This window comes from Salvelinus sp. IW2-2015, linkage group LG9 (genome assembly GCF_002910315.2).
Source record: "Salvelinus sp. IW2-2015 linkage group LG9, ASM291031v2, whole genome shotgun sequence".
Taxonomy (NCBI): domain Eukaryota; kingdom Metazoa; phylum Chordata; class Actinopteri; order Salmoniformes; family Salmonidae; genus Salvelinus; species Salvelinus sp. IW2-2015.
The window spans coordinates 29162254-29176348 of NC_036849.1; the positions used below are offsets into that span (position 1 = coordinate 29162254).

General features: G+C 40.9%; 1 protein-coding gene across 2 annotated transcripts in view; it reads right to left on the reverse strand.

Moving 5' to 3' along the window:
* The window catches only part of stac (SH3 and cysteine rich domain), a 57314-nt gene that overhangs the window by 23041 nt on the left and 20178 nt on the right, over positions 1-14095 (reverse strand). For both annotated transcript variants that reach the window (XM_023994867.2, XM_023994868.2), the window contains exons 3-5: positions 7736-7869; positions 919-1000; positions 500-606 (exon numbers count right to left, since the gene is read on the reverse strand). In XM_023994867.2, coding sequence (XP_023850635.1) covers positions 500-606; positions 919-1000; positions 7736-7869 — 323 coding nt within the window. The remainder of the gene's footprint in view (positions 1-499; positions 607-918; positions 1001-7735; positions 7870-14095) is intronic.

The window sequence follows — 14095 nt, forward strand, 5'->3', positions numbered from 1 at the left end:
CCACAGTGGCTGTATCTGAGTACACCATTATGGGTCATATTTACACCACAGTGGCTGTATCTGAGTACACCGTTATCGGTCATATTTACTCCACAGTGGCTGTATCTGAGTACACCGTACACCGTTACAGGTGGATACTTTGAAGAATCTCAAAAATAAAATATAATTTGATCTGTTTAACTGTTTTTTGGTTACTACATGATTCAATATGTGTTATTTCATAGTTTTGATGTCTTCACTATTATTCTACAATGTAGAAAATAGTCAAAATAAAGAAAAACCCTTGAATGAGTAGGTGTGTCCAAACTTTTGACTGGTACTGTTTGTCACCTCAAACCTTGTGTGTCACACCTGTTGTTTTGCAGCAACAGTCTTCCAATGACCTTCCACCTGCCCACCACCACCAACAAAAAAAATTACATATTGTATTCTGTCTCTGTTGTTATTCAGTTAAGCCTTTACTCGACTGAACTGTAATAGATTGTGTTGTTGTTCTTACAGAGTTCCTGTGGGGGGACTCGGAGCCACTGGCCCTCTTGTCCCTTTGTGCCAGAGAGGTCCCAAACCGGAGAGCTTCATACACAGGGTCCACTTTACTGCCACAAGCTGGGGAGAGARAGCAGAGAAGAGAAGCTTGTGTCAGTCAAAACAGACAGACAAATACAATCTAGTTGTGCATCAATTCACTGTAAGCGTATTGACATTTTGAAAGGCAGGCCTATATAAATCGCTTTGGCTTGTCTCACATTGCTTTCAACAATAAAATATWTTTTTTTAAGCAAACTTCCATTGTCTTATAAAGGATTGCTGAGTGTCTTCTCATCTTCAGTTTTCTCCACTGTTCATACACCTTGGTTTGTAATGACATGTATTTATCTCTAGAGTATTGTAAGGCAAAGGGACAGAAAGCGTGCTTACCAATGGGCATGACTTCTTTGATGCAGCCAAATTGCTCTGTTATCAGCAGTGGGGAGCTGTAGTACCTTCGAAAGCCCTTTGGCTGTGGAGGGGGAAAGAGAAGGGAGGGAGGAAAGGAAGGATGGAGGGCAGGACCATCATAGTGAGTGAGGGATCAATACATCAACAGGCAGTGCAGCACACCACTAGCAAAATACATTAGAGCCACTGCATAACCTAATTTCTCTATTAGTTTCCACATGCACTATGCTGTACTCTAGTCTGGGTTTGTTTCTGTTTACAACAACATCATTGTTTGGTGAGACAACAACAAGCTGGCTAAAGCAGAGGAGACATTTTAGACATATCCCAAGCCAGAACAACTGGTTAAAAGCCATTCACCATTACAGACCTCTCTGTGATCACCACCTGCTGATCACTCTCCCTACCTCAGCCATGCTAAACAATATTAAACAATGTGAAAATAAAAAATAGCTTGATGAGGGTTGAGTGAAGATGTGCATCTGGAACAGGATCAGATTAGTCCAGTAGGGTAAGCAAAAATACATTGGTGGGTGGGCCTGCAGGAATTTGTGTGGGCCCAAAATAATATATGTTTTAAAGCAAATTTTCTGCTATTCTACACATTTTGCCATGAGGCTGAGATAAAATGCTGCAATTTTAAACCTAACTTAAGCTACAACATACAGTCCCTTCGGAAAGTAGGTTAAAGCCTTATTTTAAAATGTATTTAAAAAAAATCATAATCAATCTACAAACAAAACCCATACTGACAAAGCAAAACAAATGATTTTTAAAATTATACTAATTTATATATTTTTTAAACGGATATATCACATATACATAACTATTCACACTCGTTACTCAGAACTTTGTTGAAGCACCTTCGGCAGTGATTACAGCCTCAAGTCTTCTTGGGTATGACGCTACAAGCTTGGCACACCTGTATTTGGGCAGTTTCTCCAATTATTCAATTATAACAGGCTGTCATGTGCCTTTTACTGAGGAGTGGCTTCTGTCTGGCCACTCCACCATAAAGGCCTGATTGGTGGAGTGCTGTAGAGATGGTTGTCCATCCAGAAGGTTCTCCCATCTCCACAGAGGAACTCTAGAGCTCTGTCAGAGTGACCATCGGGTTCTTGGTCACCTTCCTCACCAAGGCCCTTCTCCCCCGATTGCTCAGTTTGCCTGGGCGGCCAGCTCTAGGAAGAGTCTTGGTGGTTCCAAACCTTCAATGGTGCAGAAATGTTTTGATACCCTTCCAAAGATCTGTGCCGCGACACAATCCTGTCTCGGAGCTCCACGGACAATTCCCCTCGACCTCATGGCTTAGTTTTTATCCTGACTTGCACTGTCAACTGTGGGACCTTATATAGACAGGTGTGTGCCTTTCCAAATCATGTCCAATCAATTGAATTTACCACAGGTGGACTCCAATCAAGTTGTAGAAACATCTCAAGMATGATCAATGGAAACAGGATGCACCTGAGCTCAATTTCGAGTCTCATAGCAAAGGGTCTGAATACTTATGCAAATAAGGTTTTTCTGTTTTTTATTTAATACATTTGCTAAAATGTTTAAAAACCTGTGTTTGCTTTGTCATTATGGGGTATTGTGTGTAGATTGCTGAGGATTTTTTATTATCCATTTTAGATTAAGGCTGTAACATAACAAAATATGGAAAAAGTCAAGGGGTCTGAATACTGTCAGAAAGCACTGTAGGTGTGTTGACTGTGACAATGGCACCGGATTATGAGCTGCTATGTCTGCTAAATGAAAAAAATGAAATAAGCAGTGTTATGGTGCATATAGCCATAGAAACACAGTGACATATGCCTTAATGTGGTCATATTCGTGGCCTTTTGGAGGTGTGGTTTTCAGTTAGTTTTTTTTGGCCATCCATCCCATGAAAGTGAATGTCATTCCAGTGTACTTCTTGCTATAAATTATGTCTGATGGTGTTTAGGTAAAAATACAAATAATGTCCCATTTGGAACACTGACAAGTAGAGAGCATTCCAATTTTTTTGCTCAATCTGATCTGCCGGGTCCACCCTGTCCCGCCCATACATACGCGGCTAGATTAGTCCAGCATCAATTCTGTTACTTTGACTAGTTTGTGTACAGTTAGTACAGCTCAGTTGACAGAGTGCCAGACTGCAGATTTCCGGGCCCATATCCACATAGTCTCAGAGGAGGAGTGCTGGTCTCGGATCATTTTTTTTCCTTTTAGAACATAATGAATTAGATGGGGGACCTGATCCTAGATCTACTACTCTACTCTGAGACACTTTTTGAATACAGTCCCAGAGTCATTAACAGGATGTGTACCAGTCCCTTTGCTGTTATGATCCGTCCCATTCCTTACGTACCAAGTGCAAACAAGGACACTCCTCTAGATGTCTATCATCTACAGTGCCTTCGGAAAGTATTCAGACCCCTTGACTTTTTCCACATTTTGTTAAGTTACAGCCTTATTCTAAAATGTATGAAATAAATACAAATCCTCAGCATTACACAATACCCCATAAAGACACAGCAAAAACAGGTTTTTAGAAATTGTTGCAAATGTATAAAAAATAAAAAACAGAAATACCTTATTTACATAAGTATTCAGACCCTTTGCTATGAGAATCGAAATTGGGCTCAGGTGCATACTGTTTCCATTGATCATCCTTGAGATGTTTCTATACTTGATTGGAGTCCACCTGTGGTAAATTCAATTGATTGGACAMGATTTAGAAAGGCACATACCTGTCTATATAAGGTTCCACAGTTGACAGTGCATGTCAGAGCAAAAAACAAGCAATAAGGTCAAAGGAATTGTCCGTAGACCTCCAAGACAGGATTGTGTCGAGGCACAGACCTGGGGAAGGGTACTAAAAAATGTCTGCAGCATTGAAGGTCCCCAAGAACACAGTGGCCTCCATCATTCTTAAATGGAAGAAGTTTGGAACCACCATGAGTCTTCCTAGAGCTGGCCACCCGGCCAAACTGAGCAATCGGGGAAGAAGGGCCTTGGTGAGGGAGGTGATTAAGAGCCCGATGGTCCCTCGGACAGAGCTCTAGAGTTTCTCTGTGGAGATGGGAGAACCTTCCAGAAGAACAACCACTCCACCAATCAGGCCTTTATGGTAGAGTGGCCAGATGGAAGCCACTCCTCGGTAAAAAAGGCACATGACAGCCTGCTTGGAGTTTGCAAAAAGGCACCTAAAGACTGTCAGACCATGAGAACCAAGATTCTCTTGTRTGATGAAACCAAGATTGAACTCTTTGGCTGCCAAAGCTTGGCACTCTTTGATTGCCAAGCGCCACGTCTGGCGGAAACCTGGCACCATCCCTACGGTGAAGCATGGTGGTGGCAGCATCATGCTGTGGGGATGTTTTTCAGCGGCAGGGACTGGGAGAATAGTTAGGATCGAGGAAAAGATGAACGGAGCAAAGTTCAGAGAGACCTCACACAGTGGCGAAGGTTCACCTTCCAACAGGACAACAGGACCCTAAGCACACAGCCAAGACAACTCAGGAGTGGCTTCGGGACAAGTCTCTGAATGTCCTTGAGTGGCCCAGCCAGAGCCCGGACTTGAACCCGATCGAACATCTCTGGAGAGACCTGAAAATAACTGTGCAGCAACGCTCCCCATCCAACCTAAAAGTGCTTGAGAGGATCTGCAGAGAATAATTAGAGAAACTCCCAAATACAGGTGTGCCAATCTATGTTTGCCAGGTGTGCCAAGCTCAAGAAGACTTGAGGCTGTAATCGTTGCCAAAGGTGCTTCAACAAAGTACTGAGTAAAGGGTCTGAATACTTATGTAAATTTCATATTTCCGTTTTTATTTTTAATAAATTAGCAAAAATATCTTAAAACCTGTTTTTGCTTTGTCATTATGGTTTATTGTGTGTAGATTGATGAGGGAAAAAATMTATTTAATACATTTGTAACATAGCAAAATGTGGAAAAGGTCAAGGGGTATGAATACTTCCCGAAGGCACAGTATCTAACCATGACGTTTCTGTGTTACCGTCTCCCATACAATCAATATTTCCCATCAGAGATGTCATTCATACATCCAGAAAAATTACAGTGGATGGCCTCCATTTTCAGAATTTCAGTTTCTCAGAATCTCGCCCAAGAAATAGTAATTATCTTAGGCAAGGATGGTAATGTCAGTGAAATACATGACAAGACAAGTAGGTAGAATAATTAAACTACAGATGTAGGATCTTATTTTGATCACCCTGTTGCAGGAGAACTGTCCTGCAATGCAATACATTAAACTTGTGTATTTGAGGTTTAAAAAAAGGCTTCTGAAGTTTGTAATTTCCACTTTGACATTTTAGACTTGATTTTCCTTACAAAAAATGTATCAATCCATACAAAAATGTCCATTATTTATAATCCACATAATAATTCAAATAATTCCTGCTGTAGCAAACTGGCTCAAATTAAGATCCTACATCTTTAGGTGTTTATCACATACTAAGCTTATCAAAACAAGGACAGATTCACCCTGGTATCATATACAGTGAAAGGTCATTTCAAAATCGGGTATTAACTGACAATGAAATCAACTTATTGTGTTTAGGTGCTTGGCAGCCATTATTCCTGCAACAAGCACAGCCACTCTGCCTCAACTGTACAAAGAAGAAGCATTTCTGTTTGATTAAATTTTGAATAATCAACCGTGGGTTCAGGCAATCTGCATGTGTACTCTGCCTTGATTAATTCTCAATGTGCCGCGGCTGGTAATGAGAAGGTAAAAGAAGCAACTCTTGAACTTTATAAGCACCTCTGAAGTGCCACCCAATGTCAGGCCCTGTCAGAGGCAAGCTCCTTAATGAAAAGGTTGTCTGGTTGATGCATGAGACCACTGAAACTCATCTACTGAAATAACATGGAGGTTTGAATCCAGTTTGAATGGTCACTGGTCAAAAGTGTGGAATTATCCTTGTGATAGTCATGTTAACTGTTTGGGAAATATAAAAGGATGTATGTTTTAACTGACTGTGTCATACAGTACACATATTGGTGGGATAGCCTATACCTACAGTGTGAATGTTGTAGGCTGTGTTTACACAGGCAGCCCAATTCTGATCTAAAAAAAAACAAAACGAATTGGTCAGAATAGGGCTGCCTGTGTAAACGCAGCCATATTGACTGAAATACTAAGAAAGATGATTTCAGCTGTAGTATGTAAGTGGCCATTTCATATGACTATGTCTAATCTAATCTAGTCACTGTTTCACTGTTATGACATGTCATGGTGTAATATTTTGATCTTCAACTCAAACAACACATCATGATATATATTTGGTTTCATGTACTCTCTTTTTTCTCTGACCAAATTCTCTTGCCAAGAGAAATAAGCAGGGTTGAACAAATACAACCTGCCACATTTTGAGAAACCTTAATTTAGAGGCGAGCCCCACTGGGAGTATATTCTCTTTTTATGCTTGACCCCTCAACCTCATTTTCCACTCCTGAAAGCTGATCTCTATCTCCATGAGCCTCATCCTCAATGCATTAGGCAGCTCATGAAAAAAGGAAAATGGAGGGCAAAGGGAACTCTTGTCTTCCTGTATCCTGAGCAGTCCCATGGTCACGGTACACAAGGTTCACTAAACCCCAAGTCAATCCTGATTACCCCTGTTCAATCCCACCCATTCCTGGCCAGTTCTTTATTTCAGCTCAGTAATGTCCAGTTATTCCCAGTGATTCCCTGTCAATCCCAGTMAATTCCCTCCCATGCAGGCCAGGGGCACCTGGACTCTGGATAAGTTAGTCACTGGAGAGCCAAGCAAATGGAAATCACACATGATGGAACCGCACACGCTATATATTTTCCGCGTGGGACGTGTGATTCGGTGTGAATGACTAAAAAGCCCCAGTGCAGTCGTGACTGCCAGTTCCCCAGAGTACATTGGACAACAGTGAAATGACAGATTGGTCTTGGCATTCTCTGCATTCTCTCCCCCCCCCCCCCTCATTACAATGCAAGCTCACAGTTCACATACTGAGATAAATGAGGGAGAGTGATGAATCACACTGTATATAATGGAATTGCCTGATAATGGGAGGACACAATACAAGCCAAGAAAGTGTAAGTTCAACCCAGTCAGAAATATGGATGTTTCAGATAATGGACAATAAAGTGTTCTTTTTCTAGTATTATATCACCTTTTTTTATGAGCTGCTTATTGACTCCTCTGGCAGTGGACTGTCAACACCACCATGATTATTCAATTCCGTAATTGCAGTACCGCATTACTAATCTACCTTTCATGTCTTTGTGATGAGTACATTAACCTCTGTGGAGTCCTGCCTCGCTGCACAATATGTTCCGCACCACAGCTTTAATCTGGTATTCTGGTGGGACTGTTGAGACAAATATATGTGAATCATACTAAGCAACAGGCTGTAATTGCCATGGTGTACTTCTAACAGAATGGCATATAGCACTTCAATATATTCCAATGCAATAAAAAGATTCCTCGAGGCCAGACCTATTGACCTTGGATTAATGCTTAATGCGGGGAGAAATACTGTAGGCACGAAGGGAGCTTGATGGCACCGATGATGTTAATACAACATTTTCAATACATTCTCTGGTTAGCTGGGGAGAACACTGACGACACTGATGACAATGACAGTGATAGAATATAGATGTAACTCTATGGATGATGACAGTGACGATGTCATTGATGATGACATTGATGACGACACTAATGATGACACCGGTGATGATGTCCATAGAGATACAGTATATATAATACCTTTATTCTATATTTAATTCTGTGATGATGTTCAGGCTCTTACCAGCTTGCCTTGGCAGCGTTGCGATCCCACTCCTTTCTCACACTTGTGGTGGATGCTCATCTTGCAGGCTTTGCAGCGGAGGCCATGTTTGGCTGTGTTGCCTGCCAGCATCACCACATGCTTGGAGGTGGTACCTGTCAAGAAAAGCACAACATGAAGTCCATTTCATCTTTAAAGAGCCATCAAAGTTTTGTGATGTATTCATAAATTATTTGGCTGAATTATCTACAATTTCCATGACACAATTCATTCGGCAATTCCCATGACAGAATACGATTCCCAAAACACAATTCATTCAACATTTTCCATGACAGAAAAAATAGGATACAATCACAACTACCATGTCATGTCATGTCATAACTGCTTTCATCAGACTACAGGAGAAGGAATAGAGGACAGGTGAGTTAACTCAGTTCTGTTGTAATCACGGTCGTTGCAGCTACATGTACTACTCAGACATTGCCCATTTGCAGTGCTGTCAATCTCTGACACAGCAGTGTTCACCTTGAGAGTGCAGTGGACCATACTTTTGTCTAGACTTGACCGTCTGGTTAAGGTAATCAAATCCAGTGTTAAATTAAAAACAGAACTAATATGACCTCCCTCAACCCCAAACCATGTCCCCAAACTTCCTCTTAAAGTTTCATTAAATTGGACCCAACTTAATCCAATACTCTTCTCCTCAGTGTCTAGATGCGCTTCTGTTCACCTTCAATATCTTTCCCATTTTCTGGATACAAAGGAAGTTTGATGCGAAAAATCCCCATGCGGAATGATGCCTCCTGTCTATGTGTCTACACCACTAGTGGTTTCATTGATGTATGAGTCAGAGACATTGTAATAATTGAGGACTAATTAGGCTTAATTGCGTTCGGAAGTTATGAAACAGACAATGTGACTGTCTGTAAGCAAGAGAGAGCGAGACAACAGTAGAGAGAGAGAGAGAGAGAGAGAGAGCAGAAGAGATAGAGGTTAGGGGAAGAGAGAGAGCAGAAGAGATAGAGAGCAGAAGAGAGAGATAGAGGAAGAGTGAGYAAGAGCAGAAGAGAGAGGGAGAGCAGAAGAGAGAGAGCAAAATATAGAGATGGGGAAGAGGGAGAGAGAGAGAAACAGAGAGAGAAAAAGAGAGAAAAAAGAGAGAAAGAGCAGTGGAGATGCTATAGAATCTATAGTATAGATGGAAGGAAAGTATCATAGAAACCGACCAAAAAACAATTAGCCAAGAAATTCAAACTGTTTCTACAATAATTTTCTTCCTGCTGCTTTTGTAACAGCTAATAGGGATCCTAACAAAATACCAAATACCAAAATAAATAAAAATGTAAATAGACAACCAAAGAAAATGAACAACAATGACAAATGGTTTTATGAAGAAAGCAAAAACCTAAAAAAGGAATTGAGGAACCTATCCAACCAAAACCATAAAGACCCATAAAAGCTGAGCCTATGCCTTCACTATGGCAAAACAATTCAACAGTACAGAAATACACCAAGAAAAAATTATGAACAGCACATCATAAATCAGCCCAATGTAATTGAAGAATCCATAGAATCTAACGACTTCTAGGAAAATTGGAACACATTAAACAAACAACAACATGAAGAGTTATCTATCCAAAATGGAGATGTATGGATAAACCCCATGTCCTATCTTGTAGGCCCTATAACAAAGAACAAACAGACAAAACATATACATGAACAAATACAAAATCTTAGAATAAACTATTAAAGACTACCAGAACCACTGGATTCTCCAATTACCTTGAATGAACGACAGGACAAAATACAAACCCTTCAACCCAAAAAGGCCTGTGGGTTGATAGTATCCTAAATGAAATTATAAAATATACAGACCACGAATTCCAATTGGCTATACTTAAAACTRTTTAACATCATCCTCAGCTCTGGTATCTTCCCCAATACTGATAACCCCAATTGTCACGCCCTGACCTTAGAGAGCCTTTTTATGTCTCTATTTTGGTTGGGTCAGGGTMTGATTTGGGGTGGGCATTCTATGTTCTGATTTCTATGTTTTTGTATTTCTATGTGTTGGCCGGGTATGGTTCTCAATCAGGGACAGCTGTCTATCGTTGTCTCTGATTGGGAATTATACTTAGACTGCCTTTTCCTCTTTTGTCATTGTGGGAAGTTGACTTTTTTAGCGGCATTATAGCCCAAGTTAAGCTWCACGGKCGTTTCTATGTATATTGTTTTGTTGGCGACATCATTATAATAAAAGTATGTCCGCTCACCACGCTGCACCTTGGTCTTCCTTGAACGACGGTCGTGACACCAATCCACAAAAGTGGAGACAAATTCAACCCCAATAACTACCATGGGATATGCAACCTTGGGAATATCCTCTGCATTATCATTAACAGGAGACTCCTACATTTCCTCAGTAAAAACAATGTCCTGAGCAAATGTCAAACTGGCTTTTTACCAAATGACCGTACTACAGATCCCATACTCGCCCTGCACACCGTTATTGACAAACAAACAAACCAAAGCATAAGCTTTTTTTATTTCAAAAAAGCTTTTGACTCAATTTGGCCTGCTATATAAATTGATGGTAGGGGAAAGCGGTGTTGGGGGGAAACCATACGACATTATAAAATTCATTATAAAATTCACTAGAACCATCTGTAGCACCAGGCCTCACCCTACTAGACTCTGAAGTCAAATGTTTACTGTTTGCAGACGATCTGGTGCCTCTGTCCCCAACCATGGAGGGCCTACTGCAGCACCTAGATCGTCTGCACAGATTCTGTCAGACTTGGGCTCTGGCAGTTAATTTCAGTAAGACAAAAATAATCTATTTCCAAAAAAAWTCCAGTTGCCAGGACRATAAATACAAATTTCACCWAGACATTGTTGCCCTAGAGCACACAAAACACAATACCTACCTCCGCCTAAACATCAGCCCTTCAGGTAACTTGCACAAAGCTGGGAACGAGAGACAAGGCAAGAATATAACACAATAGATCGGGTAAAAGATAATACAAAGAAAAAACCAACCGTTCTTTTGTATTTTMTTGTACCATCATCTTTGAAATGCAAGAGTAAGGCCATAATGTATTATTCCAGCCCAGCTGCAATTTAGATTTTGGCCACTAACAGTGTATGTGCAAAGTTRCAGACTGATCCAATGAACCATGGCATTTCTGTTCAAAATGTTGTATCAAGACTGCCKAAATGTGCCTAATTTTTATATTAATAACTTTTCATGTTCAAAATTGTGCACTCTCCTCAAACAATAGCATGGTATTKTTTCACTGTAACAGCTACTGTAAATTGGACAGCACAGTTAGATTAACAAGATTTTAAACTTTCTGCCAATATCAGATATGTCTATGTCCAGGGAAATGTTCTTGTTACTTACAACCTTACAACCTACTAATCACATAAGCCTCAACCGTCCCATGGACGGGACACCGATCCCGAAGAAGTTCCATGTGTGTCAGGTGTATACTTTTGTTTCAAAGTAGATTTGTTTAAGACTACCAAGGAACACTCTGTGTGACCCTGATTTAGCCCACTGCAGTTAAAGGTTAATTTGCCTTAGTGAGGCTGAAACCAAGGGTCAGAGGTTGAGAGCAAAGTGATACGATCCTCATGGCATATGTCTTCGGAAAAAAACGACCTTTATTTACAGAAAGCCAAAGTGTGCTGCTGATTCCTAGACCCCCCAAAATACCATTCATTAAAATTTGGCAGTCAGTCAGAAAGATAGTGCCGAGCATCTGCTATCATCACCAGGTTTCCTTCACCCAAACAATGCTCTCTCTCTCTCTACCTCTCTTTCTCTCTCTCTCTTCTGATCACACTATCTCTCTTTCTCTCTCTCTCTTCCACTATATCTCTCTTCTCTCTTTATAACAATGTGAAAATAGTTGAAGTATGAAATGGAAATTAAATAAACAGATAAATATAGGTTGTATTTACAATGGTGTTTGTGATCCACTGGTTGCCCTTTTCTTGTGGTAACAGGTCACAAATCTTGCTACTGTGGTGGCACACTGTAGTATTTCACCTAATTGATATGGGAGTTTATCAAGATTGGATTTGTTTTCAAATTCTTTGTGGGTCTGTGTAATATGTGGGAAATATCTGTCTCTGATATGGTCATACAGTTTGCAGGAGGTTAGGTTGTGCAGCTTGGTTTCCACCTCATTTTGTGGGCAGTGGGCACATAGCTTGTTTACTCTTGAGAGACAGGTCTGCCGATGCAAGGCCGTACCATCTGAGTCTGTACATAGTCAAAGCTTTCGTTAATGTTGGGTATTCTGCTACTTTGTACTCTCTGTTTAGGGCCAAATAACATTCTAGTTTTCTATGTTAAAAAATATGTATTTCCAAAGTGATTTATTCTTTCCAGTATAGCCAATTGATGTTTTAGTTTTTCATGATTTGGTTGGGTCTAATTGTGTTGCTGTCCTGGGGCTCTGTGGGGTTTGTTTTTGTTTGAGAGCAGAGTCCCCATACCAGCTGGCAGAGGGGACTCTTCTCCAGGTTCATCTCTCTGTAGGTGAGGGCTTTGTTATGGTTTGAGAATCACTTATTTTTAGGTGTTTGTAGAATTGAATGGCTATTTTCTGGATTTTATTGTGGTCTTCTGTACCATTTCAGATATAGAGTTGAAATGTATTCAAGTTTGAGTTTGCATCCCAATGTTACACTTCATATACAGTACGAGTCAAAGGTTTGGACACACCTACTCTTTCAAGGATTTTTCTGTATTTTTACTATTTTCTACATTGTAGAATAATAGTGAAAACATCAAAACTATGAAATAACACATATGGAATCACGTAGAACCCCAAAACGTGTTAAACAAATATATTTTATATTTGAGATTCGTCAAAGTAGCCATCCTTTGCCTTGATGACAGCTTTACATACTCTTGGCATTCTTTCAACCAGCTTCATGAGGTAGTCACCTGGATTGCATTTCAATTAACAGYGGTTAACAAGTTAATTTGTGGAATTTCTTTCCTTCTTAATGCGTTTGAGCCAATCAGTTGTGTTGTGACAAGGTAGGGGTGGTATACAGAAGATAGCCCTATTTAGTAAAAGACCAAGTCCATATTATGGCAAGAACAGCTCAAATAAGCAGAGAAACAACAGTCCATCATTACTTTAAGACATAAAGGTGTCTTTTACACCCTGATCTGTTTCACCTGTCTTTGTGCTTGTCTCCATCCCCCTCCAGGTGTCGCCCATCTTCCCCATTATCCCCAGTGAATTTATACCTGTGTTCTCTGTTTGCCTGTTGCCAGTTCGTTTTGTTCGTCAAGCCTACCAGCACTTTCCCCCTTGCTCTGTTTCTAGTTCTCCCGGTTTTGACCATTCTGCCAGCCCGGACCCTGAGGCTGCGTGCCTTTCTGTACCTTGTCACACCACACTGGATTATTGACCTCTGCCTGCACTGACCCTAAGAATGCCTGCCATTCTGTACCTTTTGGACTCTGATCTGGATTGCTGACCTCTGCCTGCCCTTGACCTGTTATTTTGCCTGCCCCCTGTTCTAGTAATAAACTTTTGTTACTTCGACACTGTCTGCATCTGGAATTTCCCTAAAACATGATAGAAGGTCAGTCAATATGGAACATTTCAAGAARTTTGAAAGTTTCTTCAAGTGCAGTCGCAAAAACCATCAAGCGCTATGATGAAACTGGCTCTCATGAGGACCGCCATAGGAAAGGAAGACCCAAAGCTACCTCTGATGCAGAGGATAAGTTTAATAAAGTTAACTGCACCTCAGATTGCAGCCCAAATAAATGCTTCACAGAGTTCAAGTAACAGACACATCTCAACATCAACTGTTCAGAAGAGACTGTGTGAATCGGGTCTTCATGRTTGAATTGTGCAAAGAAATCGCTACTATAGGACACCAATAAAATGAAGGGACATTAGAGCGGTGGAAATCTGTCCTTTGGTTCCAACCGCCGTGTCTTTGTGAGACGCAGAGTAGGTGAACGGATGATCTCTGCATGTGCGGTTCCCACCGTGAAGCATAGAGGAGGAGGTGTGGTGGTGATTTTCTGGTGACACTGTCTGTGATTTATTTAGAATTCAAGGCACACTTTATTTATTTGTATTTGTTTTGTTACCCCCTTTTTCTCKCCAATTTTCGTGTCCTCCGAAACACGACCCACCAAGCCACACTACTTCTTGACTTCTTGCTTGCTTAACCCGGAACCCAGCCGCACCAATGTGTTGGAGGAAACACTGTACACCTGTTGACCATGTCAACGTGCATGCGCCCGGCCCGCCACAGGAGTCGCTAGAGCGTGATTGGAAAAGGACATCTCGGCCGGCCAAACTCTCCCGAAACCCAGACGACAATGGGCCAATTGTG